At 38.2% G+C, this 20,697-nt stretch overlaps 1 protein-coding gene across 41 annotated transcripts in view; it reads right to left on the bottom strand.

Annotated features, from left to right (window-relative positions):
* TCF7L2 (transcription factor 7 like 2) overlaps positions 1-20,697 on the bottom strand; it is a 206,636-nt gene that overhangs the window by 26,945 nt on the left and 158,994 nt on the right. For 30 of the 41 annotated variants that reach the window (XM_081912086.1, XM_081912083.1, XM_081912084.1 and 27 more), the window contains exons 5-8: positions 15,531-15,599; positions 7,880-8,012; positions 4,370-4,472; positions 1,589-1,675 (exon numbers count right to left, since the gene is read on the bottom strand). In XM_081912086.1, coding sequence (XP_081768212.1) covers positions 1,589-1,675; positions 4,370-4,472; positions 7,880-8,012; positions 15,531-15,599 — 392 coding nt within the window. Of the gene's footprint in view, positions 1-1,588; positions 1,676-4,369; positions 4,473-7,879; positions 8,013-15,530; positions 15,600-18,301; positions 18,547-20,697 lie in introns of those variants that run through there. The other 11 variants (XM_081912092.1, XM_081912100.1, XM_081912099.1 and 8 more) reach the window with 3 other exon arrangements.

Here is a 20,697-nt window from a genome sequence, read left to right as displayed (position 1 = left end):
CATATTATGGTTTATACATGATCTTGCTCCCTTTGAAGCCGGCAGATTTCAGAGCCAGCCCTCGTCAGGAGAAGTGCCTGCTACCAATTTAGCAGGCTGAGGGCCCCGAGCTCCAACATCTCAATCTAAAGGGGGTCACAGAGTGGCACAAGCGAGTGTCAGCAAGTGCTGTTTAATTGCCAATCTTGGCTTCTCCATGGTGTTTAAAGTATAATGACCCATCACTTAATTCTGAGAAGTCCTGGCCCTGCTGCTGAATAGAATGAATATCAAAGGATGTGCTAGAACAGGGCAAGGAGCATACAATTCCTATAACTGCTGTAAGTATAATAGACTTGTACTTCTGTCGTCCCATTACCACAATAATGTATTTAATTTGCTGTATACCCTTTTTAACTAGATCCCTTTCATAAAGGCATATCTAAGGGATAGAACTGATCTCTCTCTCTCTCTCTCTCTCTCTCTCTCTCTCTCATTCCTGCCCCTTGCAAAAAACTAAACAGATAAATAGAACAGCCTTAATAATAATTAAGATGAACTCAGACTCATTTTTATTGCCCTTTCTCAGCTTGCCAGTCTTTTTCACAAATGTGCAATATTAGCAGAAAGGTTAGCATTAGGGAATCTGGTTTTTAATTATATTTGTGTGTGCAGAATTGGTTTGCTGCCTCGTTCTGCAACTGTATAAGAGAAGAGTTATCTGCTAGCCATGAAGTTTCCTTTAGCTTCTCTGTGCCCTTTGCTTCCTCAAACCCTTCCTCCTCTGTAATCTAACCTTCACGTATTAACTGCAGGGATTGGAAAGGTCCGGGGGGGGGGGAGTTGAGGGGGAAATGTGGAACCTTGCTATGTAATGCATGCTAATTTAATTATGTACCATCATCAAAATGGATTAGCTGTTTCAGCCCATCAGGAAAGTCTAAACCTCCACCGATTTAATTAACTAGACTGAAAATCAGATGAACAGAGAATAAAACTATCATTAGGAGCAATTAGTGATTACTTAAACATAGTGCTGCCAAGCAGTTTGTAAATAAAACTAGCAGCCCTTGGAAAATTAGCTGGAATTAATTGGAGGTTGGGGCAGAGAGAGAGAAAATATATACTTCTAAGCCCTTTAGAGGATCAGGTGGGTCTTTTTATGTCAACTAAAAATAATTTGAGTTTGGGAATGAGAAGAAAATGCAACACCCCTCCTTCTAAGTCTGCTTGCATAATAAAAGCAGACAGACCCTGTTCTTCATAGAAAACCTTGCTTGAAATGAGAGCCATGGAGAAAGCAAAACTTGCAACAGCATAATCTCCAGGCTTCTCAATATCATAGGGTTACAATGATGCCTCCCTCTAGTTAGTTAAGAATTAAAATAAATGCAGTTCAAAAGCACTGATCTTCAAGAATGGACTTATATGACAAGGCTTTGTCACTGGGAACGATGTGAGGGTTCCCCACACCCGCCCCAAACTAAAACAAAGATCATTGCATAACTAAATCAAGGCATTTTTTTTAGCAAACTTCACTGCCCTACAGAGAGTGATAAACAGAAGTAGCAGATGCCCCTACTTCTGGACCTGAGTACTTTGAACTCACCTTGACATGGAAGCATTGACAGTCAGAGCGGTTGGGTAGGGATGTCGGAATCCCCCTGTTGTGATTGGATAGACTGGTTGACCTTGCCTAGAAAGATGGGGGGAGGGGGAAAGAATGAGTAAAAAAACCAGGGGTATGTATTTTTGGCATTTTAAATTTCTCTCTCTCTCTCTCTGCACAGTAAGCTTTATTCTCATTTGATCAGAACAAAAATCTTGGGGATTGTACAGCACGGATCAAAGGAAAGAAACACAGAACAATTTGAATGCCATAAATCTGATACGAATGGCTAATTAAATTTTATAACCTCTGCTTATGTCAATAGAGACCCTCTCCCCAAGCTGAAACTAGGTGTTTTGTTGTAATAATTAAAGGCGAAGTCTTGCTTGCTTTAATGGAGCCATCACACTAATTGAGGGCTACACATCCAAAGGAAAACAATAATGAATGTAAATTTATACCAAAATAAAGTACAGTGAATCAAAGGACTTCAGTTGCGCTTTGGGCCTCTTTCGGTATTTAGATCTCGGTGAGAAAACATTAAATTAACAGAGCTTAATTTGTAGCCTTTTGTCAGATTAACAAGTGTTGACAAGAGTTACCGGGGGAGAGTCCCCAAGAAGTATTGTGGGTAACCAATAGACAATCATACCTCATTACAATAATTAAAAAATACAGCAACATGCAAAACAGCATCCTCATGAAAGCTACACAACTTTTTCTGATTGAGGTTTGTCTGTGTTGGCTGGTCCTTTTCATCTGTCTTTCAAATGTATCCACTGAACGGGTAAGTTGTTATTTGGGGTGTGAGTTTTTCTTGAAAGGTTACTCTGCTAAATATACCCACAGACCATCTTAATACAGAGCAGAGCCCATAAATGGTTAAAATAATAAAAATACCAGGTGGACAGTCCTATCTTTTAAAGGAATTTGATGTTTATGCTCTTTGGCTCTTCAAAAAGTTGCATGGGGTACAAAAAAAGTTATCTCTCCAAAGAAAAGAGGGGGGGTGATAGTTGTACATTAAAATGTCTTTGAAATACCCTAACAGTTATTTATTATGAATTCTGTAAAATCTACTCCTGCATACAGAAGATATGTAGGTAGCCCATCAAATGAGAAGACATTGTAAAAGTCCTACTACAATATAGAAACCAAAGGTATACTGGTGTTTGTTTGGATCACAGGGAGAACAAGAGGCTAGTGATTCTATTTTCCTGCTATTATTTTCTCCCTTTGAAGTGTGAACTTTCTGAAGCATAATCAGGATGTGTTTTCTAAAACTGCAGTGTTTCCCCCCTAGGGATCACACATTTTGTCTATAAAAATAAGAAATAGGCCCATAGGACCAGGAAAATGAATAGAATAGTGTACCACCTGTAAAAGGAACCACTGTTTCCAGGTGGCCACATAAAAGACCACAGGTTCCAATTCTGGAAGTATATTTGAACTGTATATACTACAGTATAGTAGTATAGCGATAGTACTAGGCTGATATTTTTTCAGTGCAAACAACCTTTCTCCCATATAGGGAACATAGGGACATAGGGAACCTGCTACTTAGAATGGGTTACATAATAAAGGAAATTATTTGAAGCTAAAATTAGATTAATAAAGCCAAACAGAAGGAAAGGAGGGGACAACACCACAAATCAGGGGGGAAATGAGAGAGAGAGAGAGAGAGAGAGTCTGGTTCAAGTTAATACTCAAAATCATCAATGTACTTTTTTGCATCTAATGCATTTTGACTAATTGTCATATTCAGACTCATGTAAATCACACAATCTTATTACTGTGGCTTATTACAACTATTAATTTAGAGCACGTTGCAATCAATTGTTTCATCTAGTGCAGTGGAACAGGACTGCGCAAGATTTGCTTGTCCCTGAAGAAGACAAGTAATCAAAATGTTTGAGGAAAATCACATGCCACAACACATTTTTTTAAAGCATTGTTTTAAAATTTTGCCTCTTTTAATTTTAATTTTCAGATTAGTAAGACCATTACTGCACCTATTCATTAGACATTGCAAAAATACTGCCTACACATTAGAACTCTTCTTCCCTCTTGTTGTTATTACACATTTTGAAATTAGGTTCTCCCCATGAGCTCCCTACTGCAGTCAGTAGAGCCTGAGACTCAGGATTGTGGGTTTGAGACCCATGTGGGGCAAAAGATTCCAGCATTGCAGCGGGTGGGGCTAGATGACCCTCATGGTCCCTTCCAACTCCACAATTCTATGATCCTATGATTCACTTAGCTCCCTCCCAATTTTTAAGCCATGTTCCAGCCCATTAAAAAATATTATCCCAAACCTTGGAAACAAGAATTAAAGGGGAATGCAAATGTAATGCAATTACACAAAGCGCAATAATAGTGCACTATAAAAATAATAGGGTATCAGCAAGGGATGTTTCTGAAACAGCAATCCTACAAATTATACTATCCAGAACGTTTTCACCCCACCCTTTCAGAACAAATGTTTGACATTTATGATCCATGGGTCACCCTCTGATGTCAGGACACGTGAAATGATGCCCTCGTGCTCTGTTCTTATTTAACACACAATGACCCGTCACTTTAGTTCATTTAATCTTTATTGAGCAAAAGTTATTGATTTGCCCATGCCATAAACTGGCAGCTGGCAAGCATGCTTAACTCAACGTATGCATTTCAGGCAAAGCAAATAAGCACAATTATCCTTCCCCCCCCCACTCCCCCCCCCACATATGTACAAAAATGAAAAATAAAAAATAAAATGAAAAAAATGGAACTCCTTACTGTGGTACTAACCATCCTAGCGGATGGGGGATTTGCCCTACAGTGCCCGGTGATAGTGGATAATAAGGAGATATATCTGGAGGGTGCGGAGGCCGTGGAATTCCTAGGGAAGAGGAAAAGGAAGCATCATGAAAGTGGGTCAGGGCAGGGGGAAAAGGGGGATTAAAAAAGAAAAGAAAAAGGAGGCAGAAAGTCATACAAATTTCTACACCATGAGTACCACACTTTCTGCCTTTCATAACTCTACTTCCTATTCTCAAGACATGGCCTGCTGCCTTCACCTATCGTCCCCAGAGCGTCCTACTTAGTACAGTAAGCAAATGAGACTCAGCTAGAGAAGTAGGACATTTGATCTGTTTTCTTCCCCACAGTCAAAGACCGTGCAGGACTTTGTTCTCCCAAAGTCTTAAAAGGATGGAGGCTCCCACCTTGCTTTCATTTTGTACCATCATGTGTGTCGCCTCTTTTGTGCAGACACCTTCAGGTCACTCAAAAAGGTACTTTCTAAAATAAACCATTTTATATGGCTGCAGTGCCTTTCTGTTTCCAGAAGGTTCCTGTTATGAGTTTATATAAGCCACATTTGTTCTAATTTTGATGGTAAAGGGAAGTTTGGGGGCGGGGGGCGGGGATGGAGTGCTGAGAAAATGAAACAAAACAATGAACTTATATCTGAGGAGTTGGGGGTGTAGTCATCCATTTAATTAATGTACATTATTAGCCCTTAGCTATTTTAATTACTATTTTAATTACTCTTTTCCTATGGATCACATTCTGTTTCTGTACAAAACAGTAAAGTTTTTCACTGTTCCAAAATACATTTAGCGAATAGAATGGCAAATTTAACTTCATTAATGACTAAGAAAAGATACTAAATCTAGAAACAAATCCTTGGATTAACAAAGAATAATACATATTCCTAGCACAAGTAACCATATTGTATTGTACATACAAGAGAAATATGTATGAAAGGTTACATTAATCCACATTATTCTATGTAGAAAAGGCATCCTCAGTTGCAAAGGTTTGGGCATACACAGTGCTTCTGATTTCATTTAAGTGATCAGTGGTGGTCCATAGGGTTGTATGCTCCCTCCACTTATGCATGCGAATCCTCCCTTGATGGCCATAAGCATAGTTAAAGATTATGTTCTAAACTAAAGCTATCATGAAAGGAACCCTAGTTAGTATTAGCCCTGGTTGGAATCAGTGCACACTAATCCTTAACCATGGTTATAGCCAAAGGAAGAAGGGCATTGAATTGTGAGAGAGAAGCTAGGAAGTGAGTGATTCTTAAGCCCTTTTAGCCATCGGGAGCACTGTGTCTCTACCCAAGTGATAGTTGTAATCAGTGCTTTTTCCCGGGGGGACACATACCCCTAAACATTTTGTGAATCTAAGCTTGGCTTCATTGGCAGTATTTCAATATGAGTAGGAAAATGAGAGTACCCCTAAACATTATTATTTTTTTTAGGGGGAAAAGCACTGGTTGTAATATATACAGCTATATGTGATAACTGTCCAAATCATGAGTGGCTTGGATTGTTTTGGTGTGGATGCAAAAGAACCAGTTTCAAATGCCTCCCAGTCATAAACAAACTCAAGTTTCACACTGAGTGTAATCTCAAGAGGGAGCTTCAGCAAATCCTGACTCTTGGTGATAATATGTGCATAAACATCTATCTTTTCAGATAAAATGAGTGTAAAGGATAAGATCCTTGAAACACTTTGTTTGGAACTATCCCGAGAGTTCTGCAAGACTGCCCAGGAATAAATAGATCATAATTTGCAGTGCTTGCATGTTCAAACTTTCTCAGGTGAGTAAAAGTTACATGGTTGGGTACTTCAAGAGAACCCAGCTCTTCAAAATATAGCAAATGTAGAATTAAGAACAGAAGCATTAAAATGAAGAGGCCCTGTATTCACAGCTAAAAAACGATTTTTTTTTAAAGACACTCAGGGAGCTTTTAATCTCTAAATTAAATCTTCCTGTGTGACATTTTCGGGCAGACACAGCTTTTTCTCCATTACAAAATCCAAACAGATTAACTGGGCTTTAACCATACAGTGAGCTGTTTGCACACTTGAAAGAATGTTCGCAGAAGAAAAGTAAACAGTCTATGGACGTTAATCATATGTTTTACGATAACCATTTAGAAACCATTCCCTGTACTACCATTATTTAAATGGGTGTCAGACTATGCTGCCATGCACTTGCAATACAGAGACGGCTGGATGAAGATCCTTTTAAACCTATGCAATATTAGCATTAAACACAATCCAAAGGAAGCCCAATTGTAGCATATGGGAATAAAAGAAACATTGATTCATTCATTCATAGACTGAGTTTGGATGCATTATCTAAATATGTTAATCACAACTACAGCAATTCTTTGACAAGCTCTAACACGTATTCACGGTTTCAAATTTACTTTTTAATTAACTTGCAAGGATTTGGACTAACTGAAAAAAATGCCGTCTGAGGACTCTATGCAGTCTGCAGAATAAAGACTGACACTATTACATCCTCTAGGGCAACAGGCTAACAAGGTATATATTTTTAGTTAACAAAATAACTAAAATCTAGTCTTTAACACTAATAAAGAGTGCCATGTGTCCACAATAATCCCTTTGGACTGGAGTAAAATTTTCAGAATGTAGCAGTGGGATTAAAATTACAAGAGAGCATCCGATCCTGTGACATTGGCAGCCAAAAAGATCACTTAACATGATTATGCATTTTATTCATTGGCTAAAATCAGTAAGCCACATACATAACTCTGTAATAATCTTGATGAAGTCAACAGAATGGTCTCAAGAATGTGGTTTTATAACTGCACATAGGATTTAGATTTCATTTTTTAAAAAACAGAATTGTTAAAAGCTAAGGTAAAAAACTGATATTATCCAGGAAAAGAGCTAAAAAGGTATTATAGAACCTTTAAATACTGTAATATAAAAAGTAGTAGGAAATGACTCTGAAATTAAGAAGATCAAATAAACTATTCAAAAAGCAGGACAATCTCCATTTATCCTCTTTCTAGGAAATGCTCTTTATCATACATCTAAAGTAATTTATGATATAAACCTTTAGTCAAAATAGCACCTCCAACATCAGTTATTTGGAACAGTGAATGCATGTATAGCATTACAGACTGCTGCACTGTCTATTAGAATTTAACAATGGGGACAACTTGTCATTTCAGTTTCTAGATTTTGATCAATGTATTCCATCATAAGCATAGATGTTAGAAATTGAACACACTGTTGTTATTAAAATGCGATTGAGGGCCTAAATGGCAGGAGACAGCATCCTGAGATCAATTACACAGTCAATATGTTCATTTTATTTATTTTTGGGTAATCTGCAGACTGTTAGCTTTAATATACTTACTCCTAAGTGAATATTTTGGGTGTCCCCCCACCCCCAAAATGATCTAACTCTATGATATTTCAGGAAGCGTCCCCCCCCCCAAAGCCTAGCTCCTCATCAAACATTGTCCACCCTACCTGTTTTCGGATCTACGTCGGCTTGTAAGTGTGGAGGAGGATTCCCTGGTGTGAAGTGCTCATTGCTGTACGTAATAAGCGGCGTGAGAGGATGTACATGGTGTGGGTGCTGCACAACTGGGACTTTGTTAGACTGTGAAAAAAGAAAATGGAGAGTGTGAGGAAAATGCTATGTTAAGAAAGCTACATAGCGCAAACATTAAGAAAGCAGTTTAGAAACACACACACACACATACTCTGCTATAAAACTAGCCAGTAAGACATTTGTACACAATAAGAGTGTCATCAAAATAGCCTCAGTCCCCCCCCCCTATTTTCACACAAGCTTATTAGTTCCTGCTTTTCCTAATGATCTGGTTCTCAAACTGTTTGCTAAAGATGTCGGTCAAGATAAGCTCATTGTTATTAAGGACCACCCTTTGGCTTGCAAAAGCCTGACCTGTAAAATGAAACTTCTTTAATCCCATGCACTGTATTGTCCCAGCACCCATTCCTGGTGACCTTGTAACCCATCTGTATGGTTTTCGGGACCTACAGACAGGCCACCCACCAATTGGGGGGGGTGCCCTTATGGCACAGAAAGTAGTATATTGTGTTTGTTTGCTTTACTGTGCTTAGACAAAGGCAGGATGCATTGTGGTCTTGTAAGGGGCTTTAGCATCCTGAAATAAGGAATCCTAAGGGAGCAATTGATTGTTGATTGTTATCGGGTATAGGAGTTAAAAGGATCACTTTCACCAATATGTACCTGCTAATAATGCAACGTTCAAACTGCTGAGACACAGCTCTCACCCACAGTCAGATGTGTGCATGCTGCAGAGTTCATTCCAGGACACACAGATCTAGCCAAAAGTGAGACCCATGTGTCGGCAGTTCAAAAGTTATATTAGCGGGCATGCAGAAGCCAGAGCCAATTGTGCATCTGCTATACCCTGTAATAAGTTGCCATTCCCATTGGATCTTGTATGTTCTAAAATAAAGGGCAAATCTTTACAAGGTGGAGGCCTGGCAAATCAAATTTCACCCCCAATTTTCCCTTCATGGCTTTTGAGAACAGGCAGTTCTATTATTTCCTTACGGAGAAACTATTTACATCCTCTTCTTTCATCAGAAGGACCAACTTCTGTTTTGCTTTGTTTAAAACTCTTTCCATATGAACCCGGAGAACGGGACAAATTGTTTTGCAGTATTTAGACCATTAAATAGAAAAGAACAACTGGTCACTGCTCTGTAGTAAAAGAGATTGAGACTACAATCCTCTAAACATTTTCTTGAGGGTAAGACCCTTTGAATTCAGTGGAGCTTACTTTTGAATAGCTATGTATAAAACTGTGCAGCAATGTTCAGTTCGAAGTACACTAATAAACAGCTTCTTAACAATGAATGTAATTACACTAAGTTTTAGGGAGAAAAATGGCATGGTTATAAACAGATGCTTAAAGACATGAGGGCACATTTTTTTCTCTTATCATTCCAAGACAATGTAAAGCTATTATTTATTTTTAAAAATAACACAAACAGAATGCAACAATATATTTTTTTAAAGTGCTACAGTTTGTATGATACTGTGTTACCTTCACAAGATCACCAAGGAAAAATTAAGATGAAACAAGCAAAGCAAAGAACCATTTCACTGTGAGTAATCCAATTCTTTCTCTCTCTCTCTCTCTCTCTCTCTCTCTCTCTCTCTCTCTCTCTCTCTCACACACACACACACACACACACAGAGAGAGAGAGAGAGAGAGAGAGAGAGAGAGAGAGAGAGAGAGAGAGAGACTTATTCCCTATAGAGGATTTACAATAAAATCCTACAACAGGGACATTTAACCAGATTAGGTAGCAGCAAAGATAAAGAGGCTAGTATTAGATGACAAATGGATTAGAGTCAACTTTCATTTTCAAATGTGTCTTCATTTTCTTTTATTACTTTAAGTAAGGAACAATTTGCATTAACATCAAGTAAAAGGAATTACATTAAAAGACCGAGGGACAGTGCAGTGGTGCTCTCGAGCGCCACCTCAGTCCAGCACCTGCCAGTCTTTGCTATTATCCTCAGACTAGATTAGCAGCATCCATTGTCAAAAGGGGATGGATGTTTTCAATGGAGACCATGAAACCTAGAATGTGTTCATTAAAAAAAAATACGTATGTGTTTTGTTGATCTTTTCAAAGCACTTTTCAAAATACTGTATCATTCATGTTTGTTTTTGCAGTAAGATTAACAAAAGCTTTGAACGGGTTAAAATTAAGTTAAAACTTCAGCACAGCTATGGAGTGAGTGAGGTCTGCTTAATGCTACAGGAGTTACTACTGAAAACAAAGAATCTATCTGGAAAGCTGCAATCCTAGGCACACTTAGTAGGGACTCTGAGTTCCAATGATCACAGGGAGACTTGCTTCTCAGTAAACATTCAGAGGAACACAGTGCATGCATTCATGGGAAAGTCATGCTTTCTTGGCCTGATTTTCCCACCTGTACAATGGGAATAAACACAACTTAACTCACAATTTTATGAAGACTAATTCAACAAGGACCATGCATTTACTGCCTATTGTTCTTATTTGTTGTTTTATGCTAACTCGTTTTTAGAAGAATTTCATTATTATACGGCTTTTATTTCGCAAGCTATTTCAGAAGTACAAATGAATGTCTAAAAAGTGGTATTTGAACGAAGCAAATAGGTAGGTACGTGTAGAAGGGTTTCTAACAGACTACAAGGTGTGCTGGTTCGCCCATCTTGTTCTGTGCGTTGTTCTAAATGGGTGGTGCAGTCAAGCATTTTAGTATCTTTCATCCTTCCATGAATGCATCTTGCATTTTTATATCTGCAAACTGTAAACTGTGACCTAATTAAAAAGAATGCACACACCAAAATGTTAGAGGAAAGTCACACTAGAGAAGAAAATCCTTTGGGATTCATTCTATCTCTTCAACTAGCTTTGTTGCCACACACACACACACACACACACACACTGCTTCCACACTTCCTTTCCCTCTGTTTTCAGACAAATTGCATGCTTGCAGTTTGTACAGTGTAAGTATGTCAGAGTATACTCAGTCATGTAGCTTTTAAACTCCTCAATGAACCATCAGTCAAATGAATCACATGGATTCTATGTAGAATTCTCAGATTCCATGTACTGTACTGCAGAGTCCAGTTCACTGATCACACCTCCATGGCTTCCATGAAACCATGGCATATAATCTGGTATGACCAGCTAAAATATATGACATGGAACATCTTTTCACTTTGTGTGTATAGTTTGGACCACAACATACTAAGCCAGATGTGACAAACCTATGAAAACTTTGGGAATGATTGACGCATTTTATTAATAACATGCACTGCCTTAACAGCATTCATGGTCTACATGCCTGCTTCAGCATTAGAACTGCTCGGATACAGAAGTAAAATTATAATGCCAGCTTCTGGTGTTCCAAAGTTCATGAAATGTTACATACGACATGGTAAACGCAAGAGCAGCTGATGGGGAGGGCAGCCTGTGGACCTGGCATCCTGATACTGGTGTCACTGAACTTACCAGGCCAGGGCAGGAGCAGGGCATGGCAGCAGTGAGTTTGGGAGCACCCCCACCTCGCCCCAAGTGGCAGTAACACCAGTGGCAGGAGGTCAAGTCTGCAATACTGCCTGTCCCTGCCAGCCATGAGGAGAGAATGTACAATTCCCAAAGAAAGAGTTTAGAGAATAATTTGGTAAATCTTTACCTGGGAAAATCTCTTTTATTCAAATAGTTACCCAGAAGCTAATGTTCTTATGAGTGAGCACTTAGCTCCAATCCTCACTCTTCCTATAAATGTTTAGCATGAGCGATGCTGACTTTTCTTCACCGCATCAAGAAATTTATGCTAGAATTCAAGTCTGAGGCACCTTCATAGCAGGTCTTCTGAGTTATCATCAGACTTGTAATAACTGCTTTGTGAAGGAGGGAAGCCTTTGTTTTCCTATTTCACTCCTGCTATTCTCAGTCCTGCCATGCCACGTTCAATGCCTGGAACAGCCTCACCTGGTTATTAGGGGAGTTTATTCCTGAAGGTTCTGTAGGTTACTCCCTTGTCACATCAAACACTCATTTGCCCTTCACATACTGTCAAGCCTTCCTTTCCTGCTTTGTCCACCAGGTCTGATACCAGTGATCAGATCTCTGAATAAGCGTTTGGCACGCTGTTGGTTTTAAAGCAGAAGTGAAGCAGAACAACGGCATGGTGGTGGTTGAATTTGCAAATTTGTACAGAAGGCAGTTTACACAAAACTGACACAGTACAAAATAAGATTTAAAAAGCAACCTAAAAACAAAACGCACTAACAAACAAACAAACCCAACATCAGTTAAAAGCAGCAGTTTAAAAAAGCAGATCACACAACAGAAGACTGGGAGTCATGAGTCTGCAGTCTCTTCCACTCCAGTTTCTCCTACCAACACTCGGTTCAAAACTAGGGTCTGGAGCTGTTTCCACAGTTAAGAGGGAAACGCACCACCAGTAAGTGGGCTGATACATAGTGCTGACCACACATGGTTAAAACTAATCTATGTCGATCTATCTATATATGCATATTTCTATAGAAATGAAGCTCTCTGTTTGATGGCCACAATTTAGTTTTGTTGCGGATAGAAGAGTAAGGTGAAGACAATCACTGAAGAAGGAAGCATTGGGAGAGGAAAGCTATGCTCGGTTTAAAGATATCTAATAATTTGCAAGAGGAAGGTACAAACAATTCTGGAAGCACTTCTGGTTGTGTAACACACAAGGTTGGCTTTAAAAGTAGGATTATGGAATTATATTAAATAAGCTTTCGCTGGGGGGGGGAGTAGAGGCACAGGGGGAGACTATTAGCAATGTGAGTGATGAGAAGAAGATTAATCCTGCATTTGCTTCTCTCTTTGAAGTATACAGGGGGTTTGCCTGACTAAAAAGAGCAGTCTCTAGCACTATCCAATGGCTATAAAAGGTAAGTCACAGAAATTAGATAAAAAGCACTATTAGATCATCTTAGCCCATCCCGTCTTCCAGATACTGTATGTGATTGTCCCCTGGAGTATATTTTCCTCTTACTTTGTTCATGCTTATTTTATAATAAAAGCTAATAGCTATTCTGAGAAAATTGAAGTTCTTTGGAAACAGCATCTCTTTTTTATGCCATTAATGGCTATCACAGCAGTTCTTATTTTTTAAGTTAGTTATCCTAGTAGACGGAATTTAGAATAAATGCAAACGTAAATATAAAATGAGAGAATAAGGAAGTAAGGCACTCCTTTTGTTTTAAACTTGCTAATTAATGTTCTGGACTGAAAAGGCAAATCAAAATACAAACAACAGGAAAAGTTTATTCCCCCCCCCCTTGATTGCCTATGCCTGAAGCAAAGCAAATTAAATTGCACTCATGGAATCAACAATGAAGTTACCAAACAGGAATTAGGGATGGTTTAGCACATGTATAAACAAAGATAACATAAACCATAGAGCTGAGTTTCCCATTAGAAATGTAAGCTGAACTGTGGTTGAAAGAACAGCTGTGTTGTGAGTAAATTCCTATACATTTCCCTCAATGCATGAGGTGGAGAAAAACCAGGGCATTACACATGCAGGGATACTACAGTACTAGTAAAATTAAAGGTAATTGCACACAACAGCAATAATTACATATACAGCCCAATGCACTACCTTCTTATATGCCAAATGCTCAAGGGTACAGAAAGCTTTCAATAGGAACAAATCAGATCCATGCCATAGTTCATGAAGGTCACAACCCTGGGAAAGAACCGCTCACCTTCCAAGCATACTTAAAGCATAAACTTCTGTTAGCTTGCACAGCATGTTCTGTTAGCATCCTCCTGTCTACACTGTTCACATTTTGGATTGTGGTAAATTTAATATTGAATAGGCACTTTGCCCCAGACCTCTATGGCTCTAATTCTTCCTCTAGGATTCATATTCTAAAAGAAATGGAATCTCGCAACTCACCTCTAAACCTATGAATCACCACCACATATTGAAAACAAATGGAACTATAGCTCTACCTGCCTTTCCCTCCCCATCAATATTCCCTTAGTGCTTTATTTTTCTACACAATAAAAACTGGACTTGTAACTTAAAACTGCCTTTAAAAGCCAATACACTAAAGCAAAAGAGAAGTAGTTTTGTAGGCCTTTTCTGTTAATCTTTGAGAGATTGCATTAAAGCACAGTCATCTTGGATTACTAAACCCTTCCAAGGACAGCTCTGTGCACCAGCAAATTGTGCCATTCACAACACATTTACATTTAACAACTGGTATTCTATACTCTTTCCAGATGCTCTTATTAAAACTCTGCACCATACTTATGGCAGTCGGTAAAATATTATTATGAGGTAACACGCTTACGACTAGAAAGATCCACTAATTTTTATTCTCAAGACTGAAATGCATAAATTTAATCTCATTTATCTTCACTAACCAATGAACATTTTAAAGCTTTCTTTAGAAGTTTCTGGACTTTACAAATCTAGAAAAAGCAATGTGCCTGTAGCCAGTTTATTATTCTACAACATCAGCCACACTGAACATGGATTTCTCTCTTGTTTTGGCACACCATAAGTAACTAATTTCACAGGAGAAGCACCTGAGTTTTGCGCTATTTCTAAATTTTATTTTTACCAACCTGTCTCCTATAGCCTGGTTGGTCCTTGCAGTCATAATTGGTACCCAATGCCATATTTACAACAGAAATGTGTGTCTTTAATGTGCATTATTATTTCGAACAAAATAAGATTGTAAACCTTTTGAAACATGGAGCAGTATATAAATTACCTAAATAAACAAATACAACAGAATAAGAAAACAAAAACGTTACATTTTAGAGAATTCTGACACATTTAAAAGACAATGAATACAAACAAACTCTTCATCTTTTCCCCTTCCAAGTGCTGGACATGTTCTTGTGCGGAATGAGACCATTCTGTTTATCTACGCAACATGCACTTTATTGAAATAAAGAATGCTTTCACACCTGACTAAGCATTTTCTTCAGAAATCTACTTCTCCTTAGCCTATTATTGTTGATACAGTGCTCTGAATCCTTTCAAAGTTTAGTGTAGCTCATTTCTACCTAAGGTCTTGCCCTGTGCTCGCTCCCTATTGTAACTGAAGACAAGGCCTCCATTGATAACCATGGCTCCCTACACTAAAAAAAAGGGCTCATTTTCTTCCTTCACACAAATGACAACAGAAGCGCTGACAACCATGTGCTGGGACAATACTCCCCTAGCTTGAGTCTGACAAAAAGCAAACCACACACACACACACACACCTCTCTTCAAGGAGTGGCGTAGGCACAGCATATTTCTACTTCCCTTCTGTTTTTCTCTTAGCAGCTATTTCCTGGTTAGAGGACTGCTCCTATCAATAAGGGCCTACCTTCCAGTCCCCGTAATTCGGTAAATTGTTTAAATAAAACAATGCTGGCTTCTTGCTCTAAAATATGGGACAGCTAATTTAAACAAAGTATGGGGGCAATGTTCACTGATATCCCATGTCCCCTGTCTCACTTCTACATGACACTTTTATACACTTTCTTATAGAAAGATTGCAAGACATACCCACGTAATTTAATAACAAAGACACATTAAGGATACAATCCTAAGAATACCTACCAGGAAACAAGTTCCAACAAACTCAGGGCGACTTGCTTCCAAGTAAACATGGCTAGGATCGGTCTGTAACTGAAATCATTAGGATTTTACCACTTGCTTAGGAGAAAGAAAACTATACATAGTACCTCAAACAATAAGATTAAAACAAATGCATTTTTTTTTAAAAAAAGATTGCTGTTATTTTAATGCTACTTTTGATGGAGAGAAAACCAACCGTGTTTCATAATAGCATGTGACATAGGCCAGAATGTACAGGTAATAAATGTGATAATATACATGAAATATTCTTTTACAGGGAGGTTTTATTTTATTTTATTTTGGGGTGAGATCTAAATACTCCGGCAAGAAGATTTTGGGAACAATCAATATCATGTCAGTCAGTGTTAGCTTTTAAAAGTTCTGCAAAAAAACCCTACAAGTTAATACATTAAACATGGTTTTTTCCTAATTCATGCTAATTTCTTTATGAAGTGACAACAATGCTTAGTTTTTTATCACTTGAAACAATTTAGCAGCCTGTTAAATAACTAGCCATTTAAAAATTGTGGCCTACGTAATTCCAGGTTAGTTTTACCAGCATTATAAAAGGATTAAAGATTGAAACCCACAGGTGTATGCCTAATACAAGAAGTTGTGATGGAAAAACGGACAGCCATCACAATCTGCCGCCTCCCCACCTACCAAATTCTTGATAGAAACTTTGAAACAAGCACTAATTTCATTCTACTTTATATTTAAACTCATCTACATAATTTGTTTTAGGTTGTTATACACTGAGATATAATACGGATAAAGATCAAGAGCCCAGTGACAACCTCTTCTAAAACACAGAAACAAATGAAACCAATCACAAAACAAGTAACAATACACGCACGCAAAAAAGCATATAACTGTGCTTTGGAATTCAGGAATAATGTACAGATAGAACGAGGTTGTGCTGTTTTGTTCCAAATGTATTTAGAGGAAAGATTGGCTTCCTCTTTCATATGAATCACTATCAAGGTAAAAATTATCTAAACGCTTTAGTTTTTGATTTCCAGAACACAGGAGGGGAAAACTGTGGTGTGCCAACTCATGCACTTGTTTATGCAGGTCTCTATTATGTGCAGACAAAACAAAACAACACACACACGGCCCAGGCAAGGGAAAACATATTTATATACAGTAGAAAAGCTATTCAGAACCAAAGTCTGCATGTATTTGAGGATGAAGAGATGGTTTGGATAAAGGGGAGAGTGAAATGAGAGAAAACTAAATTAACTGCAATTCATATGTATGTAGTTTTTATCGCAACAGTAAGACAGCATTTAAAAAATAAAATTCAATATTATAAATTCTCCAATATCCTATATAAATATGCATTTCATTATTACATAGTCTATAAAAGATCATTTTTATTAACTTATGTGCGTTATGTAACAGTTTAATATCCACAACTATAAAGACATAGAGAGACGTTAAGCCAAACTCTCGTCTTTGAGAATCTTTTAGTCCACAAAATATTTAAACACACACACATACACACACGAGAGGATCACTGAAAACTGAAAGATAAAAATGATATATAATAGCATTTCAACCATTTTTTGAAGACATTAGATAGGGAAGGCTATCCATAACGAGGCCTAAACCTCAGTGAAGCAGAGCTTGGTAATTACAGCATAGCAAGCAAGGTATGTTCTGCATCCCCATAGATGCGTCCTGAAAAACCCCTGAATGCATTTTTCTTGTCACAAGCACTGAAGTATATGTATCTTTTCAATTAACATCTTTTGGATATCTTTGCAATGCAAATAATTACTATAACAACTTGTTGTCTCTTCTATGTTCCTAATAGAGTAAATGAATATTGTCCTCACTGAATCCAATTTATTTCCACATGGAACCCAGAACCATTCGAAAGAGCACATGTTTAACAAATCTACTCAAATTAACACCTCGGGTGAAGGTGAATGGGGCATTTAAACAAGTAATATGTAAGGTTAAGACTGTAGAAAATTTAAATACTACATTATCATTTTTTAAAATTAAAAAAAAACCTCCACTGTGGAAATCAGGCACTTAAAATCAGCAGAACTTACTTTACTAATGTAAATACTTATGTCTGTCAAGCAGAAATAAGGCTTGGCTTCCAAAGCAGAGAATAACTAAGAGATGAAATACCTGCACAATCAAATAAAATTCTGAAGCAAACATAACAAATAAATAAAAAGGGAATGTTTTGTTATGCTACATACACCTATCACAGTACATATACAAAAAAATACATGTACGCATGCACACTTGCTTTTGTTGGCAAGCTCCACTCAACAGCTTTAGCTCAATAAATACAACCAGCTGTATATTATGAAATGGCCTTTTCCCTATGACAACACTCCGCAACGAAAAAGAGAACTGCTCTCCAAGAAGAAGAAAAGGCAAAAGAAAAATCCCCTCCAACAATTATTTTTTAATTGTTCCAGGCCTTTGCATGTGATGAAAAGGACATGCATGCTTTGTGTTGTTTTGTAACTATTACAGTATGTTAAGAACTGTCACTGACAAGTCATTCTACCCCCTCCCCTAAACTGACTCGCACTGTATTTTTTTTTTAGTATTGAACAAAGGTCATAGCTTGAATTGACTGTTCTATCTTCCTTTTAAAAAATGCTTCCACAGACACGAATAAAAACAAGTCACACAACTAGTTCAATGGTCAAGATGCGCTCTCTCTCTCTCTCTCTCTCTCTCTCACACACACACACACACACTTAAACACAAATGCTACTCACCCAGCAATTCAAATTGAGATGCCAACAGCCAAACTGCTGAAACAGAGAGAACCCAGAGGCGAGTGCTCCTCCTTTACCACTCAAATCTTCCATTCCCACTAAAATTGCATCCCTCGGGTACATAACGGCTTTGTCTTTCCCACTCTTAATCTCATAAACTTTTTCCCCCTTCACTGTCTAGATGCCAATTGTACTAGCTTTGTATTATTTCCCTTGCAGCTTTTCACTTTCTGACTCCCTCCCATCCCCCGCCTGCGTTTTTTCACTTAAAGTACAGTCCTAAAAGATCAAGATGTTTCCAGATTTGAGGCCTGGCGTTCCCTGAATGCTCCGCATCCATCATGACATCGGATGTCGGCTGTGAGAGAAGGTGTCTTATTTTCTAAGATTGTCTCTGTTGCAGATTTCGAAACTTGAAATAATCACTTCGGTTTTCTGATACACAAATTCTCTTACTGTCAAACACACACACCCCCCAACCGCCCCTCCGTTTGCTTGCTAAGGATAGCTAAAGAAGCAGTTACCTTGGAAATAAATGACAACGCTACTACGATTCAGATAGTTACAGGTAATGCTATGCGTAGTGAGGCAACAACGGATAGCCATGAGGGAGCAGGAGCACCTAAGTGTAACAAGCAGTCACTGTCAGTTCCCACCAAACAAATTTCTTCAGGAGAGACCTGCAGGAAGCAGTTGATTTTGTTATCATTTTGACACATTAGTAATCACTCTCCTTTGCCCCCAACTTTTACCAATATTAAATTTTTTGGTTCTTGGTTTAAACAGGTTGGTTCACATGAAAACAGTATAAGAAATGCTCATCAAGTTTTCTACAGTCTTACTGTCTAAGGTATTTCGCTACAGCAAGCATATTTTGGTTTCTGTAAGCACGAGCTTAAAAGGGAGAGCAGATTCCTCCACGAACTGAAAAACTGTTTCTTTTTTCATCTACATTCATAAGTTATCCATCCTTTGTGATTGGTATTGACTTAAGAAACAAAAATCGCAAAGGCAGCTCTGGTTTTTATGGGGGAATGCGGTCAAACCTATAGTGGATACCTCTCAAAATACCTGACAAGAAAGCGCCAGTAATATAGTTAAGCACAATGGATAGGTAAAACTATCTGTGGTTCAGTATGATTAGTAGTTCGGTGTGCAAGTTAATTTTATCAGAGCAAAAAAGTTTCTGAATTGTCCAAAACCCACAAAGATTTTATACTCATCTGGAGGAGATGTGAAGAAGACCTGTCATAAACCCTTATACCTTTATATATAGTAATATAACCTACACAATGATTTTTAAGACAGTTTCAAAACTTATGCTGCGCTAATCACTACAGAAGTCACTGCAATGTTGTCCTGCTGTATTAATTACTATTGTTGCTATTATTACTTTACAGGTGTACAGACTAATCTGCAATTCAGAAGTGGAGACAAAACCTTAAGAATCTGGAGACACTCGCCAGAATGTAATCAACGGAGACAGAAAGTTCTTCTGTTTGCTTTTCTTACCACCATCCTTTTCCGCACTTATCTGGCCTTTGCACGTAAAGTGTCAGCCAGCAACCGTTAAGGCCCTTAATACCAAAACAAAACCCTGCAATTTCCCTTTACATGGCAATAACAAAAGCAATGAGGCTCCAGTTTGACAAGTAAAAAGCTCCAACAACACGGCAACTAATTGCCTTCCCTCCCTCTATTCACAGCGGCCACCACACTCCAGCGGCTGCTTTTGTCCCACGTGCAATTTCTTAAGTAAACTGCAAGTTCTCTGGCTGGTGATGGACAGTTCCCAATCATTTAGCAACAATAACTTATAAAGTGCAGCAAATAGGATGGGCAGCTTTTAAACCGAGGCTTTCCTTTTCTTGGATATCCCAAAAACAGGAGGCAGAGGGAAGCAACATTGGGGGGGGGGGGTTGAGGAAGCACAACAGTATAATGCCCAGTATTTTTTTCTTTACTTCTTTCCTATAAGCAACGCATGCACCTACCAAGTTTCCTCAAAAAATAGTTTCTCAGCAGAACTGATCTGAAAGCACTGCGGAGAGCAGTCATCTAGTTAGCGTCCTACAATTAAAATTTCCAAAAATATTTGGGTTTGCGGGGGCAGGGGGTGTTGAAATGTCAGAGAAGTAAGCACAGTCTAAGAACAGAAACCCAACTAATTAAGAAACAAAATATCTGAAAGTTAGCAAAATAAGCTGTGATAGTACCTCTGTGGAGGGATAGAACCCTCCTCTTGTTGCAATGAAGTTGCAATTACACATGGGAGAGACCAAATGGATCTGCTGTTCAATATCAGATTCTTCTTAGGTCCAGCACACAGATGTTAAAGCAAACTTTATTATTTATGGGAACAGGGGAACAAGTATTACCATGAGATTTTCTACAAG

The sequence above is a fragment of the Podarcis melisellensis genome (genome assembly GCF_964234715.1).
Source record: "Podarcis melisellensis genome assembly, chromosome: 5".
Classification (NCBI taxonomy): domain Eukaryota; kingdom Metazoa; phylum Chordata; class Lepidosauria; order Squamata; family Lacertidae; genus Podarcis; species Podarcis melisellensis.
This window is presented reverse-complemented; position numbering and strand designations above follow the sequence as displayed.